Raw genomic sequence first — 13,756 nt, 5'->3', positions numbered from 1 at the left:
CCTAGTAGAATGTCAGGTTTTGCGAGCAGGGCCCTCCCTCCTAATATCCACCCCATCCCTTCATGTTCACTATCTCATTCAACTGGTTTCGGTCACTATTATTTATATGTCAGCATTATGCCCACATTGGTACATGTCAGTATTAGTCCCACACTTGTGACTGTGGTTGTGTTTGTGCTACCTCTTATTTATTATGTGTCAGTTTTATGCTCCCATTTGTTACTATATATATTGGTTTACCCGGTTTTGTGGTTTTGCCCTGAGCTGAGCAAATTGTGGCCCTTGATATATAAAAGCTAATTATAATAATAACAACCATGGGGGTAATTCCAAGTTGATCGCAGCAGGATTTTAGTTAGCAATTGGGCAAAACCATGTGCACTGCAGGGGAGGCAGATATAACATGTGCAGAGAGAATTAGATTTGGGTGGGTTATTTTGTTTCTGTGCAGGGTAAATACTGGCTGCTTTATTTTTACACTGCAAATTAGATTGCAGATTGAACTCACCACACCCAAATCTAACTCTCTCTGCACATGTTATATCTGCCTCCCCTGCAGTGCACATGGTTTTGCCCAATTGCTAACTAAATTCCTGCTGCGATCAACTTGGAATTACCCCCCATTAGCATAGCAGTGTGACTTTCATTATTGGATTCTACATGCCCTTTCAAAGCTTTTATTATATACATTGCTTTTCTTTCTGTCTTCTTTTTATGCTTTTCAGACATGTACTTATAGCATTAGGTCGAGTTCTGGACTTTAGTCGCTCTAGTACAGGGGTAAGCCGCGTGCGGCACACTCAGGCTGTTGTGGAACTACACATCCCAGCATGTCATGCCATAGTTTTGCTGCTAGGACATGCTAAAACTGTAAACTGTGGCAGGGCATGCTGGGATGTGAAGTTCCGCAGCAGCAGGTGCACAGCATGCATACTGTTCCTGCCCTAGAATATGACACACGGTGCAGCACACGCCGGATCTGTGTCATACCCAAGGGGCCTAAATATAAACAACTGTCGCTGACCACATTACTGAGAGGATAAAACAAGGTATTGCATAAAAGATCTGAACAAACCTAGAAAATCACGTCAGTCAGGTATGGAAAAAAGTCAGGTAACACGTCATCAGTCTGCATATGGATAGAGGACTGGATGGAGAGGACTGGGATGGAGAGGACTGGGATGAAGAGGACTGGGATGAAGAGGACTGGGATGGAGAGGACTGGGATGGAGAGGACTGGGATGGAGAGAGGACTGGGATGGAGAGGACTGGGATGGAGAGGACTGGGATGGAGAGGACTGGGATGAAGAGGACTGGGATGGAGAGGACTAGGATGGAGAGGACTGGGATGAAGAGGACTGGGATGAAGAGGACTGGGATGGAGAGGACTGGGATTGAGAGGACTGGTATGGAGAGGACTGGTATGGAGAGGACTGGGATGGAGAGGACTGGGATGCAAAATTCTTGGTACCTGTGATGTTGAGCAGCTTGGGTAGAAACCGGTTCCAGAAGGTACACGTCTGGACCCTTATTCCCTGCAGATTCTGGACAGGTTTATTGTTCAAGGCTAAGTACCTCTGCTCGGTTCCGGTGTACACAGGCCACCGTGGCTGGCGAGCATCGTTACCCTCGTTAGGGTCTCTGGTAGGGAAATCAAACAGTGTAAGAAACTTCAGATACAATTTATATCATTTCAGCCCAACCCTTATTAATGTAATATAATACACAGAAGGCTACCTCTGTCATCAACCCTTATTTTGCTCAATTTCCTTACCACTTTTAACACAGAATTTAAAGGTAGGACTGCGCAGACCCTCACCCAGTCCGTGCAAAGTTGGCCCAGTATCTCATCATCCGGCGGCTCAAGTCGGCCTCCTGCTTGGTGTAGTTCAATTTGGGCTCCAGGGGAAGACCGAAGACGAACTCAATCTCGTACCCGTGTGGAACCCCCATCCACTGTGGCCAAGCCATGTTGGACGCTCTGTGATCGAAGTAGTAGGTGTAGACCCTGTTCCCAAACTCTGCCACTTTTCCTGCAAAGTGGCTCATTGGGCAGATGACGTTGTGGTCTCCCACCAGCTGGTCCATGGCCTCCCTGTTTTTCATCGGTGCGTGCTCATCTGCCCAGTCCGTGTACTGCATCACCACGGCTTCCAGCGCAATGTCATTAGCATGTGGGACACTCATCCTCACCCCACTGAGGAACTCCTCCCGGGTGATCAAGCTGTCATTGTTCTTACTGAAGCCAGGTGCTCCATACAGCAGGAAGTAGGAACCTTCGTTCTGGTTGACACCTGCTATCAAGGGACACGGCTTAAACCTGCCCATGTTTATCAGAGTCTCTGGGGCTTCTGGAAAGAAGTCTCCATCGGGCACGGGCACAAAGGCAAATCGGAAGACACTAGGTGCCGGAAACACAGAAAACTCATGGTCGACAAGTTCCTGTGGTGTCTTTGACCGGAGACAATTCAGTAACTCTGTGTCATTTCCCTGTCTACAATCAAGCAGTTTTGCCAGGAGCTCTGCCCGGCGTCTACCCTCTTGAGGTGTAATGGTTGCCCATGGTGTGTTCGGAGAGCCGCTCTGCAGGACAGCTTTGGAGAAGAGATGGTGGCTACCTGGAGAAAGTACATGCATGCCAACTGAAGCACCTCCGGCACTCTCCCCAAAAATGGTGACTGTCCTAGGGTCTCCCCCAAAGAACACAATATTATCTTGGATCCACTGGAGTGCCAGGCGCTGGTCAAACAAGCCCACATTTCCTGGAGCATCTGCACTCCCAGGTGTCAGTGTCAAAAAGCCAAAAGTTCCCAGGCGGTAGTTCATGGAAACCACCACCACGTTTTCCGCGTGGCATAGATAGCGCCCGTCATAGACTTCCAGAGAGGAGGATCCAGTGGAGAAGCCACCCCCATAGATCCAGACCATGACTGTAGCATTTGTAGGACGTGGGTGAGGGACCCAAATGTTAAGGTACAAGCAGTCCTCACTCATGGGCCGGTTAGGGTTCCACATTTCCATCCCAGAGAAGCCAGGGTACAAAGTATCAAAATACTGATAACAAGTATTAGGGTAGGTGGTAGCATCCCACACTTCACTCCATGGTTTCTTGGGTTCTGTTCGACGGAAGCGTAATTTGTCGACAGGCGGCTCTGCAAACGGAATCCCTAGAAACGAAATGACGTGGCTGGAGAGGACATTTAGCCGTGTACCTCGCACTTTCCCAGAGCGGGTGGTGACCAGGAGCTCCAGATCACTTTGACCGAGTGCATGAGACAGGAGCAGAGAGAGGGTGCAGAGACAAAACGGGCTGACAGACAAGAACTGCATGACTGGTCCTCACTGAAATTACCTAAGAACGAGAAGAAGGAGAGAACACAAACGGTTTCATGTCAATATACGAGCTTGCTGGACTCCTGAAAGAAAACTGAGTAAACCACAACACCACTGCCTAGAATAAACATTTCCTAGTAAGAAGCAGAGAGCCGGAGAGATAAGAGGGAAAAAAACTATGGTGCAAGAACAGAGATAAGAAAAAGAGAAGAAGAAGAGAGCACAGTGAAGAGAAGCAACAGTTAAAGGATCAAGAAGAAGAGGGACAATCAGAGGACACATATGAGGCAACCAAACAGCAAAGAAATACAAACAGTGCAAACAAATAAAACTAACTGACCAAGAAAGTGCCAGTGGTAACACTGAAGGCTGCAGTTCCCAGTGCGGCCTCTCTTCTTCAGTTACACCTCTCTCACTCCCGTTCCCCTCCTTTCCATATGTCTTTTGTCCTCTTCTCTTTTCCACTCTGCCTCTCCCTCACCCCCAGCAAAACCCAGAGAACAGCTGTGACCTCACTATTCTCAGGCAGCGTGAGAGGGAGCTACAGGAGGTTTACAAGGGGGAGTGTGGCGTTCAGGGAGGAGAGCTGTTACAGGGGCCTCTCTTATCACAGCTCACATGACTGCGTGGTGAGGCCCCTTTATCAATACCCAGAAAAAAAATCACTAGCAGATGCTAAACATTGGAATCTCGCTCCAAACCCATTTTATGTTTATTTATATTACTATTATCCTCCATTTATGCAGCACAGAAAAATACCAGACGGCACCGCGTGACCGCAGAGGGACTGATTCAAGTCGACACACTGTACTTGGAAATGAATGCGGACTTGCAAAGAACTATGCGGCCGACCCCCAACTTGTGAAGGTATCCGTTATCACTAGGGGTGCGCGTTTCAACCACGTGGTGCCAAAGACACGACCGGATCTCTGTGCGCGCACCGACCACAATTCCCTCTACGCAACTATGCCACACTCTCGGAACACTCAGCCCACGTGCAAAAACCTGGATGGCTCCATCTTACGCACCACTCAGTCTCAAGTGGAGACGAGGCTCGCAATCACCCGTCGTCGGCCATAGCTGGTACAAACGGCAGCGGAACGCGTGCAATGCTAAAAATCTCAAAATCCATCGCAGAGCAAGTTAAGCGCAATTCTGAATAAGCCCCAGGATGCCTAATTGCTTGTATCAGTCTCTGCCCTGTGGAACTTATAATTTCGTTCCCCTACCACACGCACATAAACATACACTTGGTCCATTTCTGCCAGATGCCAATTAACCCACTAACGTGGAACACCCGGTGAAACCAAATATGAAGAACAGCAGATCGGGCCTTGGTCAGAATCTAACCTACAGTAGATCCCGGGACTATCCACTGTCTATTAAGCAACTTTGCAGCCTGTGACATACTATATATACACACACTATGAGGTAAATTTACTAAGATGGGAGTTCTATTTAAGATGGGATGTTGCCCATAGCAACCAATTAGATTCCAGGTATTATTTTCTAGAAGGTTCTAGATAAATGAGAAGTAGAATTTGATTGGTTGCTATCGGCAACATCCCATCTTCAATAGAATTCCCATCTTCGTAAATTTACCCCTATGGCTCTGCAAACTCTCTAGTCAGGCCATATCCTCCTTATTCCTGGGTATATCTGTCAGGATCTAAATGCAGGTTTCTAAGATTTCCCAATGTTCCCGTATCTTGGGTCTGATTCATAGTTGTACGCTATGCCAACGCCTTACTGCCGCAATGGCGATTGAATTGCGATCACGGTAAAGTGACTGTCAAGAGAACAGCTGAATGCCGGCAGCAGGGCGAGTTCAAAGAGTCCCCTTGCGGGCTCGGTGCGTTGCCACAGGTTCTATACCCACTGTATGGTTGCTGTGGACACCCACGAGTGGGAATAGTCCTGTTGCACCAATATACCGACTGTCGGCATTGCCAGCTGTCGGGATTCCGGCATCGGTATCCTGACTACCGGGATCACGACACGCGACAAATTAAACGTATACCCTGAGCGAGGTAATGGAGAGTGGTAGAAAAAACATGGACGATTTTAGGGCATAAATCAGCCGCCGACCATGATCCTGTACGAAACACCTCTCCGAAGTCTCAGCAATGGCGCCCATAGATTCACTCAGGGAGTCAATGTTTCCCAGATCTGCGTCGATGCAGCAAATGTGTACGGCGGTTGCGGGAAGCTGCAAAGACTCCGGAGGGCGTCTCTATACAAATCTCGGCGGTTCCTCCGGGTCAGAAATCACATCTGCGGCATCATTAGCGCACAGCTATGGATCAGACCCCTTGTCTTGTCGGACACCCTCGGAATTGCACCAATTTGGAGCATTTCTATCATTTCATAGTAAAACACTAATTTTCTGGCCCCTTTTGGAGAGATAATTTTTGGAGCTACGGTCGTGCTCGATTTGAGAATTGTTAGGTTTATTTGATCCAGGGCTTGGCACGCCGAATCCTTCCACGTGCACACTTTAAACACCAGATCAATCTTTGCTTATTCAGACTGAGTCTGACACCGGTATCCGAAATGCCAGCGGCTATAAGTATTTGGAATTTGGGAATGCGTGTCAGGTTCGCAAAGCAGGTACAGCGAAACATCACTCAGTTTGTGCCACAGTGCCGGGTTGTGACTTTAACCGTGCAGGAATTAGTTTCAAGTATGTAAAAGGTTTCAGGTGAAGCCCAAACGGTACTTGGCGTGAGAAAACAGGCCGCAGTCGCTGCATTGTAGCGTCCACACTTGCCGATGCGAGGGGGGAGGTGACGGAGCGACGGAGGATGCCATGCTACATTCGGCGGCATGGCACCGTTAGCTTCTGGTTGACCCTGCAGCAGACATCACTAATGACCACGGCAGTGCCAAATTCAGAATACACGCTGCCCGATTTGTCATTCCGATTTGCACGGAAATGACAGATCGCGCCGATGTCGACGTAGTGTTTAATCCGACCTGAGCTGCACATTTGAGCGACAGAGGAGTTTGCCGTATGCCGCGACGCACGGGATCTGTCGCGCTGAGCAGGGCTGTTTGACGCGACGGCTGCAATAGTCTATGTCGACACATCTGTATGTCAGCAATTTATTAATGAAGAATAACAGTGACTATACTAATATATATATATATATATATATATATATATAAAAAAAAAGAAAAATCAGTAAAAAAAGAAAGATAAAAAAAAAAGAGTGTTTGGGCCTAAAAATTTTCTGCTGATCGGATTGACACTCCAGATCAGCAGAGCAACGTGTCCCCGACGTAACCTACCCCTGACTCCCGCACACACTTCTACGATTCTGAAGTGAATTGTATGTGTGGGATCTAAGATCTAAGGGGTCGACTCTGCAAATATTCAATTGCACAAAAGATGCGACCTCCCAATCCCGGACGTTGCAGGAGCGCTATAAGCTGTTTATCGGCTAACGCTCCTGCATACACACCTACAGTTTACAGTCGAGTACAGTATAGGTGTGCGCCCAGCTTAACAAAACACCCGTTTTTTGGTGTTTAGTCCCCCTGTGCACCTTATATTACTGTAATATCTATCTACACCTGTGTACTGCACCTTACGCTCCCCGGCAGATGGATTTATGGGGTTTAGTATGAAATCCCGACGGTTAAAATACCGACAACAATTGGCCGACGGTCAACATCCAGACAAGGTCAAAATACCGACATTTTAAAATGTTGACAGGTCAAAAAGTCGACATGAATTTATCACGATTTTTTCATTGAAACCGACTTGTTCATACTTTACCATCCCAGTAGACCTGGAGGGGGAATATAATAGACGCGGTACACTTCTACGGTGTCCATGTCTACCTATGTCGACATACACACAAAAAAGAAAACGGAAAACGCGTGTCGACTTTTTGACCAGTCGACATTTTAAATGTCGGTATTTTGACCTTGTCTGGATTTTGACTGTTGGTTAATTGTTGTTGGTATTTTAACCGTCGGAATTTTGTAGATATTTCATACTAAACCCCATAGAACATACGGGATTCGGTCTCTAGGTCGACAGTAACTAGGTCGACCACTATTGGTCGACAGTAACTAAGTCGTTTTCTAGACCGACAGGGTCTCTAGGTCGACATGTTCTAGGTCGATAGGTCAAAATGAGTCGACATGAGTTTTTCACTTTTTTCTTCTTCATATTTTGAACTTTTTCATACTTAACGATCCACGCGGACTACGATTGGGAATAGTAACCTGTGCCGAGCGCAGCGATGCACCTTGCCCGAAGCTTGCGAGCCCTGCGAGGGGACACGGTGCATTAATTGGGGTTCTCGGTCACTGTACAGAGAAAACGACACAAAAAAAAAAACTCACGTCGACCATTTTCCATGTCAACCTTATCATTTCGACCTAGAGACCCTGTCGACCTAGTTACTGTCGACCAATAGTGGTCGACCTAGTTACTATCTACCTTCCATACCACACCAGAACATACTGTGTATTCTACTGGGCCTCTTTCATAAATCCCTGTTTCTACTATTCTCTGGTCCCCCTGATATCCCAAATAGTGGTCATTTTGCCGTCTATAATCTCCCTGCCACTCTCGCAGGCTCTGACCCAGGTTACCCCCCTCACCCTTGAATGTTCCTGCTGACAGCTTCAGCTGGGGGGTGATAAATACAGAGTCAGAGAAGATGGCAGATCCTGCAGCTGTCTCCCATGTCTATTTCTGGCAGGCTCACAGATAACGTTTCATGTATACACACCGCCGCCTGTACGCCTCGCTGCCCGCTGACTGCGCACACCTCGCCTCGCTCCCTTTTTTTCTTGTAATTTAGGTGAATGTGTCTCAGGGGTGCAAAAATAATCAAATACACCCCAAAAAGTAGCAGAGTATTAAGGTGCCGTGGACACAAGTTTTTTGCCAGGTACGGACATGTTTGATGGGCCAATCCATTTCCCTGGGAAGTCATGCCCCATGCCATTATTAGTGATTGGGTAATGGTTAGGTCCTAGGCACAATGCATAGGTCTGCAGCTTAATGAGATGACAGGAAACAGCAGATTGTTGCAGGAGCGGTAATACAGAGGGCTGGAGTTCTCTGACGTTGCACATTATACACATAAGCGCTTGCATGCATTACAGACTAACTGTACACTGTAGCTGGGTATACTAGCAGCAAGCGGTCAGGCAGGTGCTTCTGCAAATATATCATTAATACAGGGGGTATTAGGAAGTGCAGCAGGTCTCTTGTCTGGCTGATGTGATGAATGGAATAGCTGGACATGAGTGGGGGGGGGGGGGGAGTGACAGGGATGGAGAGAGAGAGGAGGGGGAAGATTGAGAAGATAAATAGAGATGGATATGGGGATTATAAAACACTGCAAGGCAGGGAATGAGCGAGATGGGAGGGGAGGCACAGGACAGGGAGAGGAGCAGACGGTGTAATGGAAGGATTGATAGAGGCAGTGGAAAATAGTTGGATGTACTGTAGAATACATAGAAAGCCACAGTCATCCTATGCCAAAAAATGACAGCTACCCTCACACAATCCCAAACACTGCAAATTGCTGTCACTCAATCCCAAACACTGCCAGCTATTGTCACCCAATCCCAAACACTGCCATCCACTGTAACCCAAACACTGCCAGCTATTGTCACCCAATCCCAAACACTGCCATCCACTGTAACCCAAACACTGCCAGCTATTGTCACCCAATCCCAAACACTGCCATCCACTGTAACCCAAACACACACTGCCAGCTACTGTCACCCAATCACCAACACTGCCATCCACTGTTACCCAATCCCAACCACTGCCATCCACTATAACCCAAACACTGCAAATTACTGTCACCCAACCCCAAACACTGCCACCCACTGTAACCCAAACACTGCCAGCTACTGTCACCCAATCACCAACACTGCCATCCACTGTTACCCAATCCCAAACACTGCCATTCACTATAACCCAAACACACACAATGCCAGCTACTGTCACCAACCCCAAACACTGCCATCTACTGTAACCCAAACACTGGCAGCTACTGTTACCCAATCCCAAACACTGCCATCCACTATAACCCAAACACACACAATGCCAGCTACTGTCACCAACCCCAAACACTGCCATCTACTGTAACCCAAACACTGGCAGCTACTGTCACCCAACTCCAAACACTGCCATCCACTGTAACCCAAACACTGGCAGCTACTGTCACCCAACTCCAAACACTGCCATCCACTGTAACCCAAACACTGGCAGCTACTGTCACCCAACTCCAAACACTGCCATCCACTGTAACCCAAACACTGCCATCCACTATAACCCAAACACTGGCAGCTACTGTCACCCAATCCCAAACACTGACATTCACTGCAACCCAAACACACACTGCCAGCTACTGTCACCCAATCGCAAACATTGCCATCTACTGTAACCCAAACACTGCCAGCTACTGTCACCAACCCCAAACACTGCCATCTACTGTAACCCAAACACTGCCAGCTACTGTCACCCAACTCCAAACACTGCCATCCACTGTAACCCAAACACTGGCAGCTACTGTCACCCAACTCCAAACACTGCCATCCACTGTAACCCAAACACTGATAGCTACTGTCACCCAACTCCAAACACTGCCATCCACTGTAACCCAAACACTGCCATCCACTGTAACCCAAACACTGGCAGCTACTGTCACCCAACTCCAAACACTGCCATCCACTGTAACCCAAACACTGCCAGCTACTGTCACCCAACTCCAAACACTGCCATCCACTGTAACCCAAACACTGCCAGCTACTGTCACCCAACTCCAAACACTGCCATCCACTGTAACCCAAACACTGGCAGCTACTGTCACCCAACTCCAAACACTGCCATCCACTGTAACCCAAACACTGATAGCTACTGTCACCCAACTCCAAACACTGCCATCCACTGTAACCCAAACACTGCCATCCACTGTAACCCAAACACTGGCAGCTACTGTCACCCAACTCCAAACACTGCCATCCACTGTAACCCAAACACTGCCAGCTACTGTCACCCAACTCCAAACACTGCCATCCACTGTAACCCAAACACTGCCAGCTACTGTCACCCAACTCCAAACACTGCCATCCACTGTAACCCAAACACTGCCAGCTACTGTCACCCAATCACCAACACTGCCATCCACTGTTACTCAATCCCAAACACTGCCATCCACTATAACCCAAACACACACAATGCCAGCTACTGTCACCAACCCCAAACACTGCCATCTACTGTAACCCAAAACTGCCAGCTACTGTCACCCAACTCCAAACACTGCCATCCACTGTAACCCAAACACTGCCATCCACTAAAACCCAAACACTGGCAGCTACTGTCACCCAATCCCAAACACTGACATTCACTGCAACCCAAACACTGCCAGCTATTGTCACCCAATCGCAAACATTGCCATCTACTGTAACCCAAACACTGCCAGCTACTGTCACCCAATCGCAAACATTGCCATCTACTGTAACCCAAACACTGCCAGCTACTGTCACCCAACTCCAAACACTGCCATCCACTGTAACCCAAACACTGATAGCTACTGTCACCCAACTCCAAACACTGCCATCCACTGTAACCCAAACACTGCCATCCACTATAACCCAAACACTGGCAGCTACTGTCACCCAATCCCAAACACTGACATTCACTGCAACCCAAACACACACTGCCAGCTACTGTCACCCAATCGCAAACATTGCCATCTACTGTAACCCAAACACTGCCAGCTACTGTCACCCAACTCCAAACACTGCCATCCACTGTAAACCAAACACTGCCAGCTACTGTCACCCAACTCCAAACACTGCCATCCACTGTAACCCAAACACTGCCAGCTACTGTCACCCAACTCCAAACACTGCCATCCACTGTAACCCAAACACTGCCAGCTACTGTCACCCAATCACCAACACTGCCATCCACTGTTACCCAATCCCAAACACTGCCATCCACTATAACCCAAACACACACAATGCCAGCTACTGTCACCAACCCCAAACACTGCCATCTACTGTAACCCAAAACTGCCAGCTACTGTCACCCAACTCCAAACACTGCCATCCACTGTAACCCAAACACTGATAGCTACTGTCACCCAACTCCAAACACTGCCATCCACTGTAACCCAAACACTGCCATCCACTATAACCCAAACACTGGCAGCTACTGTCACCCAATCCCAAACACTGACATTCACTGCAACCCAAACACACACTGCCAGCTACTGTCACCCAATCGCAAACATTGCCATCTACTGTAACCCAAAACTGCCAGCTACTGTCACCCAACTCCAAACACTGCCATCCACTGTAACCCAAACACTGATAGCTACTGTCACCCAACTCCAAACACTGCCATCCACTGTAACCCAAACACTGCCATCCACTATAACCCAAACACTGGCAGCTACTGTCACCCAATCCCAAACACTGACATTCACTGCAACCCAAACACACACTGCCAGCTACTGTCACCCAATCGCAAACATTGCCATCTACTGTAACCCAAACACTGCCAGCTACTGTCACCCAACTCCAAACACTGCCATCCACTGTAAGCCAAACACTGCCAGCTACTGTCACCCAACTCCAAACACTGCCATCCACTGTAACCCAAACACTGCCAGCTACTGTCACCCAACTCCAAACACTGCCATCCACTGTAACCCAAACACTGCCAGCTACTGTCACCCAATCACCAACACTGCCATCCACTGTTACCCAATCCCAAACACTGCCATCCACTATAACCCAAACACACACAATGCCAGCTACTGTCACCAACCCCAAACACTGCCATCTACTGTAACCCAAAACTGCCAGCTACTGTCACCCAACTCCAAACACTGCCATCCACTGTAACCCAAACACTGCCAGCTACTGTCACCCAACTCCAAACACTGCCATCCACTGTAACCCAAACACTGCCAGCTACTGTCACCCAACTCCAAACACTGACATCTACTTTAACCCAAACACACACTGCCAGCTACTGTCACCCAACTCCAAACACTGCCATCCACTGTAACACAAACACTACCAGCTACTGTCACCCAATCCCAAACACTGACATTCACTGCAACCCAAACACACACACTGCCAGCTACTGTCACCCAATCGCAAACATTGCCATCTACTGTAACCCAAACACTGCCAGCTACTGTCACCCAATCCCAAACACTGCCATCCACTGTAACCTAAATACTGTCACCCAATCCCAAACATTGCCATCCACTGTAACCCAAACACTGCCAGCTACTGTCACCCAACTCCAAACACTGCCATCTACTGTAACCCAAACACACACTGCCAGCTACTGTCACCCAATCCCAAACACTGCCATCCACTGTAACCCAAACACTGCCAGCTACTGTCACCCAACTCCAAACACTGCCATCTACTGTAACCCAAACACTGACAGCTACTGTCACCCAACTCCAAACACTGCCATCTACTGTAACCCAAACACTGCCATCTACTGTAACCCAAACACTGCCAGCTACTGTCACCCAATCCCAAACACTGCCATCTACTGTAACCCAAACACTGCCAGCTACTGTCACCCAACTCCAAACACTGCCATCTACTGTAGCCCAAACACACACTGCCAGCTGCTGTCACCCAATCCCAAACACAGCCATCCACTGTAACCCAAACACTGCAAATTACTGTCACCCAACCCCAAACACTGCCATCCACTGTAACCCAAACACTGCCAGCTACTGTCACCCAATCCCAAACACTGCCATCCACTGTAACCCAAACACACACACTGACAACTACTGTCACCCAATCCCAAACACTGCCATCCACTGTAACCCAAACACACACACTGACAACTACTGTCACCCAATCCCAAACACTGCCATCCACTGTAACCGAAACACACACTGCCAGCTACTGTCACTGATAGAGATAAAAGCTTAGCTACCATGCTTAATTATAATAATGCAATTCATTTTAATATTACAAAGAGATTTGATTAAACTAGCTTGAACATATGGAAAATATAAAAGCTTGTGTTATATAACATCGTGTGTGAAAGTGTGCATCTGGTACCCTGCTCTCTCCTCAGAAACAGAAAACATCTAAATGTAGCTCCAGATAAGCAGAAGGACAAGGGGCATATGAAGTTATATAATTGTGTTAATCATTTACTGCCAATATGTGTGTATAAATAACGAAGCTGACCAAAGTAAAGCAGATTACTTATGAGACATGCGGCTGTGTGTGTCTTTGAGTTTTCTCAGCAATACATTATGACCTGGTATCCACAGGTGACATGATAATGGAAGGGACCAAAACCGGGGCCACCTAGACGGCTCTATCATTTAATGGGGGACTCTACGGGATGACTAACACAAGGAAAAGCATCTAATGAGAGTTTCTGTGT

At 47.9% G+C, this 13,756-nt stretch overlaps 1 protein-coding gene and 1 long non-coding RNA gene across 6 annotated transcripts in view; one reads left to right on the top strand and one right to left on the bottom strand.

Annotated features, from left to right (window-relative positions):
- Nucleotides 1–13,756, top strand: part of LOC134936046 (uncharacterized) — a 406,776-nt gene that overhangs the window by 89,816 nt on the left and 303,204 nt on the right. The gene's annotated exons all lie outside the window — the stretch shown is intronic.
- Nucleotides 1–13,756, bottom strand: part of ACHE (acetylcholinesterase (Yt blood group)) — an 85,158-nt gene that overhangs the window by 8,267 nt on the left and 63,135 nt on the right. For 3 of the 4 annotated variants that reach the window (XM_063930947.1, XM_063930946.1, XM_063930949.1), the window contains 2 exons: nt 1,820–3,352; nt 1,472–1,641 (listed from right to left, as the gene is read on the bottom strand). In XM_063930947.1, the coding sequence (XP_063787017.1) occupies nt 1,472–1,641; nt 1,820–3,330 (1,681 nt within the window). In that variant the 5' untranslated portion in view covers nt 3,331–3,352. Of the gene's footprint in view, nt 1–1,471; nt 1,642–1,819; nt 3,353–3,673; nt 3,850–13,756 lie in introns of those variants that run through there. The other variant, XM_063930948.1, reaches the window with a different exon arrangement.

The sequence above is a fragment of the Pseudophryne corroboree genome, chromosome 6, assembly GCF_028390025.1.
Source record: "Pseudophryne corroboree isolate aPseCor3 chromosome 6, aPseCor3.hap2, whole genome shotgun sequence".
Taxonomy (NCBI): domain Eukaryota; kingdom Metazoa; phylum Chordata; class Amphibia; order Anura; family Myobatrachidae; genus Pseudophryne; species Pseudophryne corroboree.
Note: the sequence above shows the minus strand (reverse complement) of the source record. Positions and strands in the feature narration are given on the sequence as shown.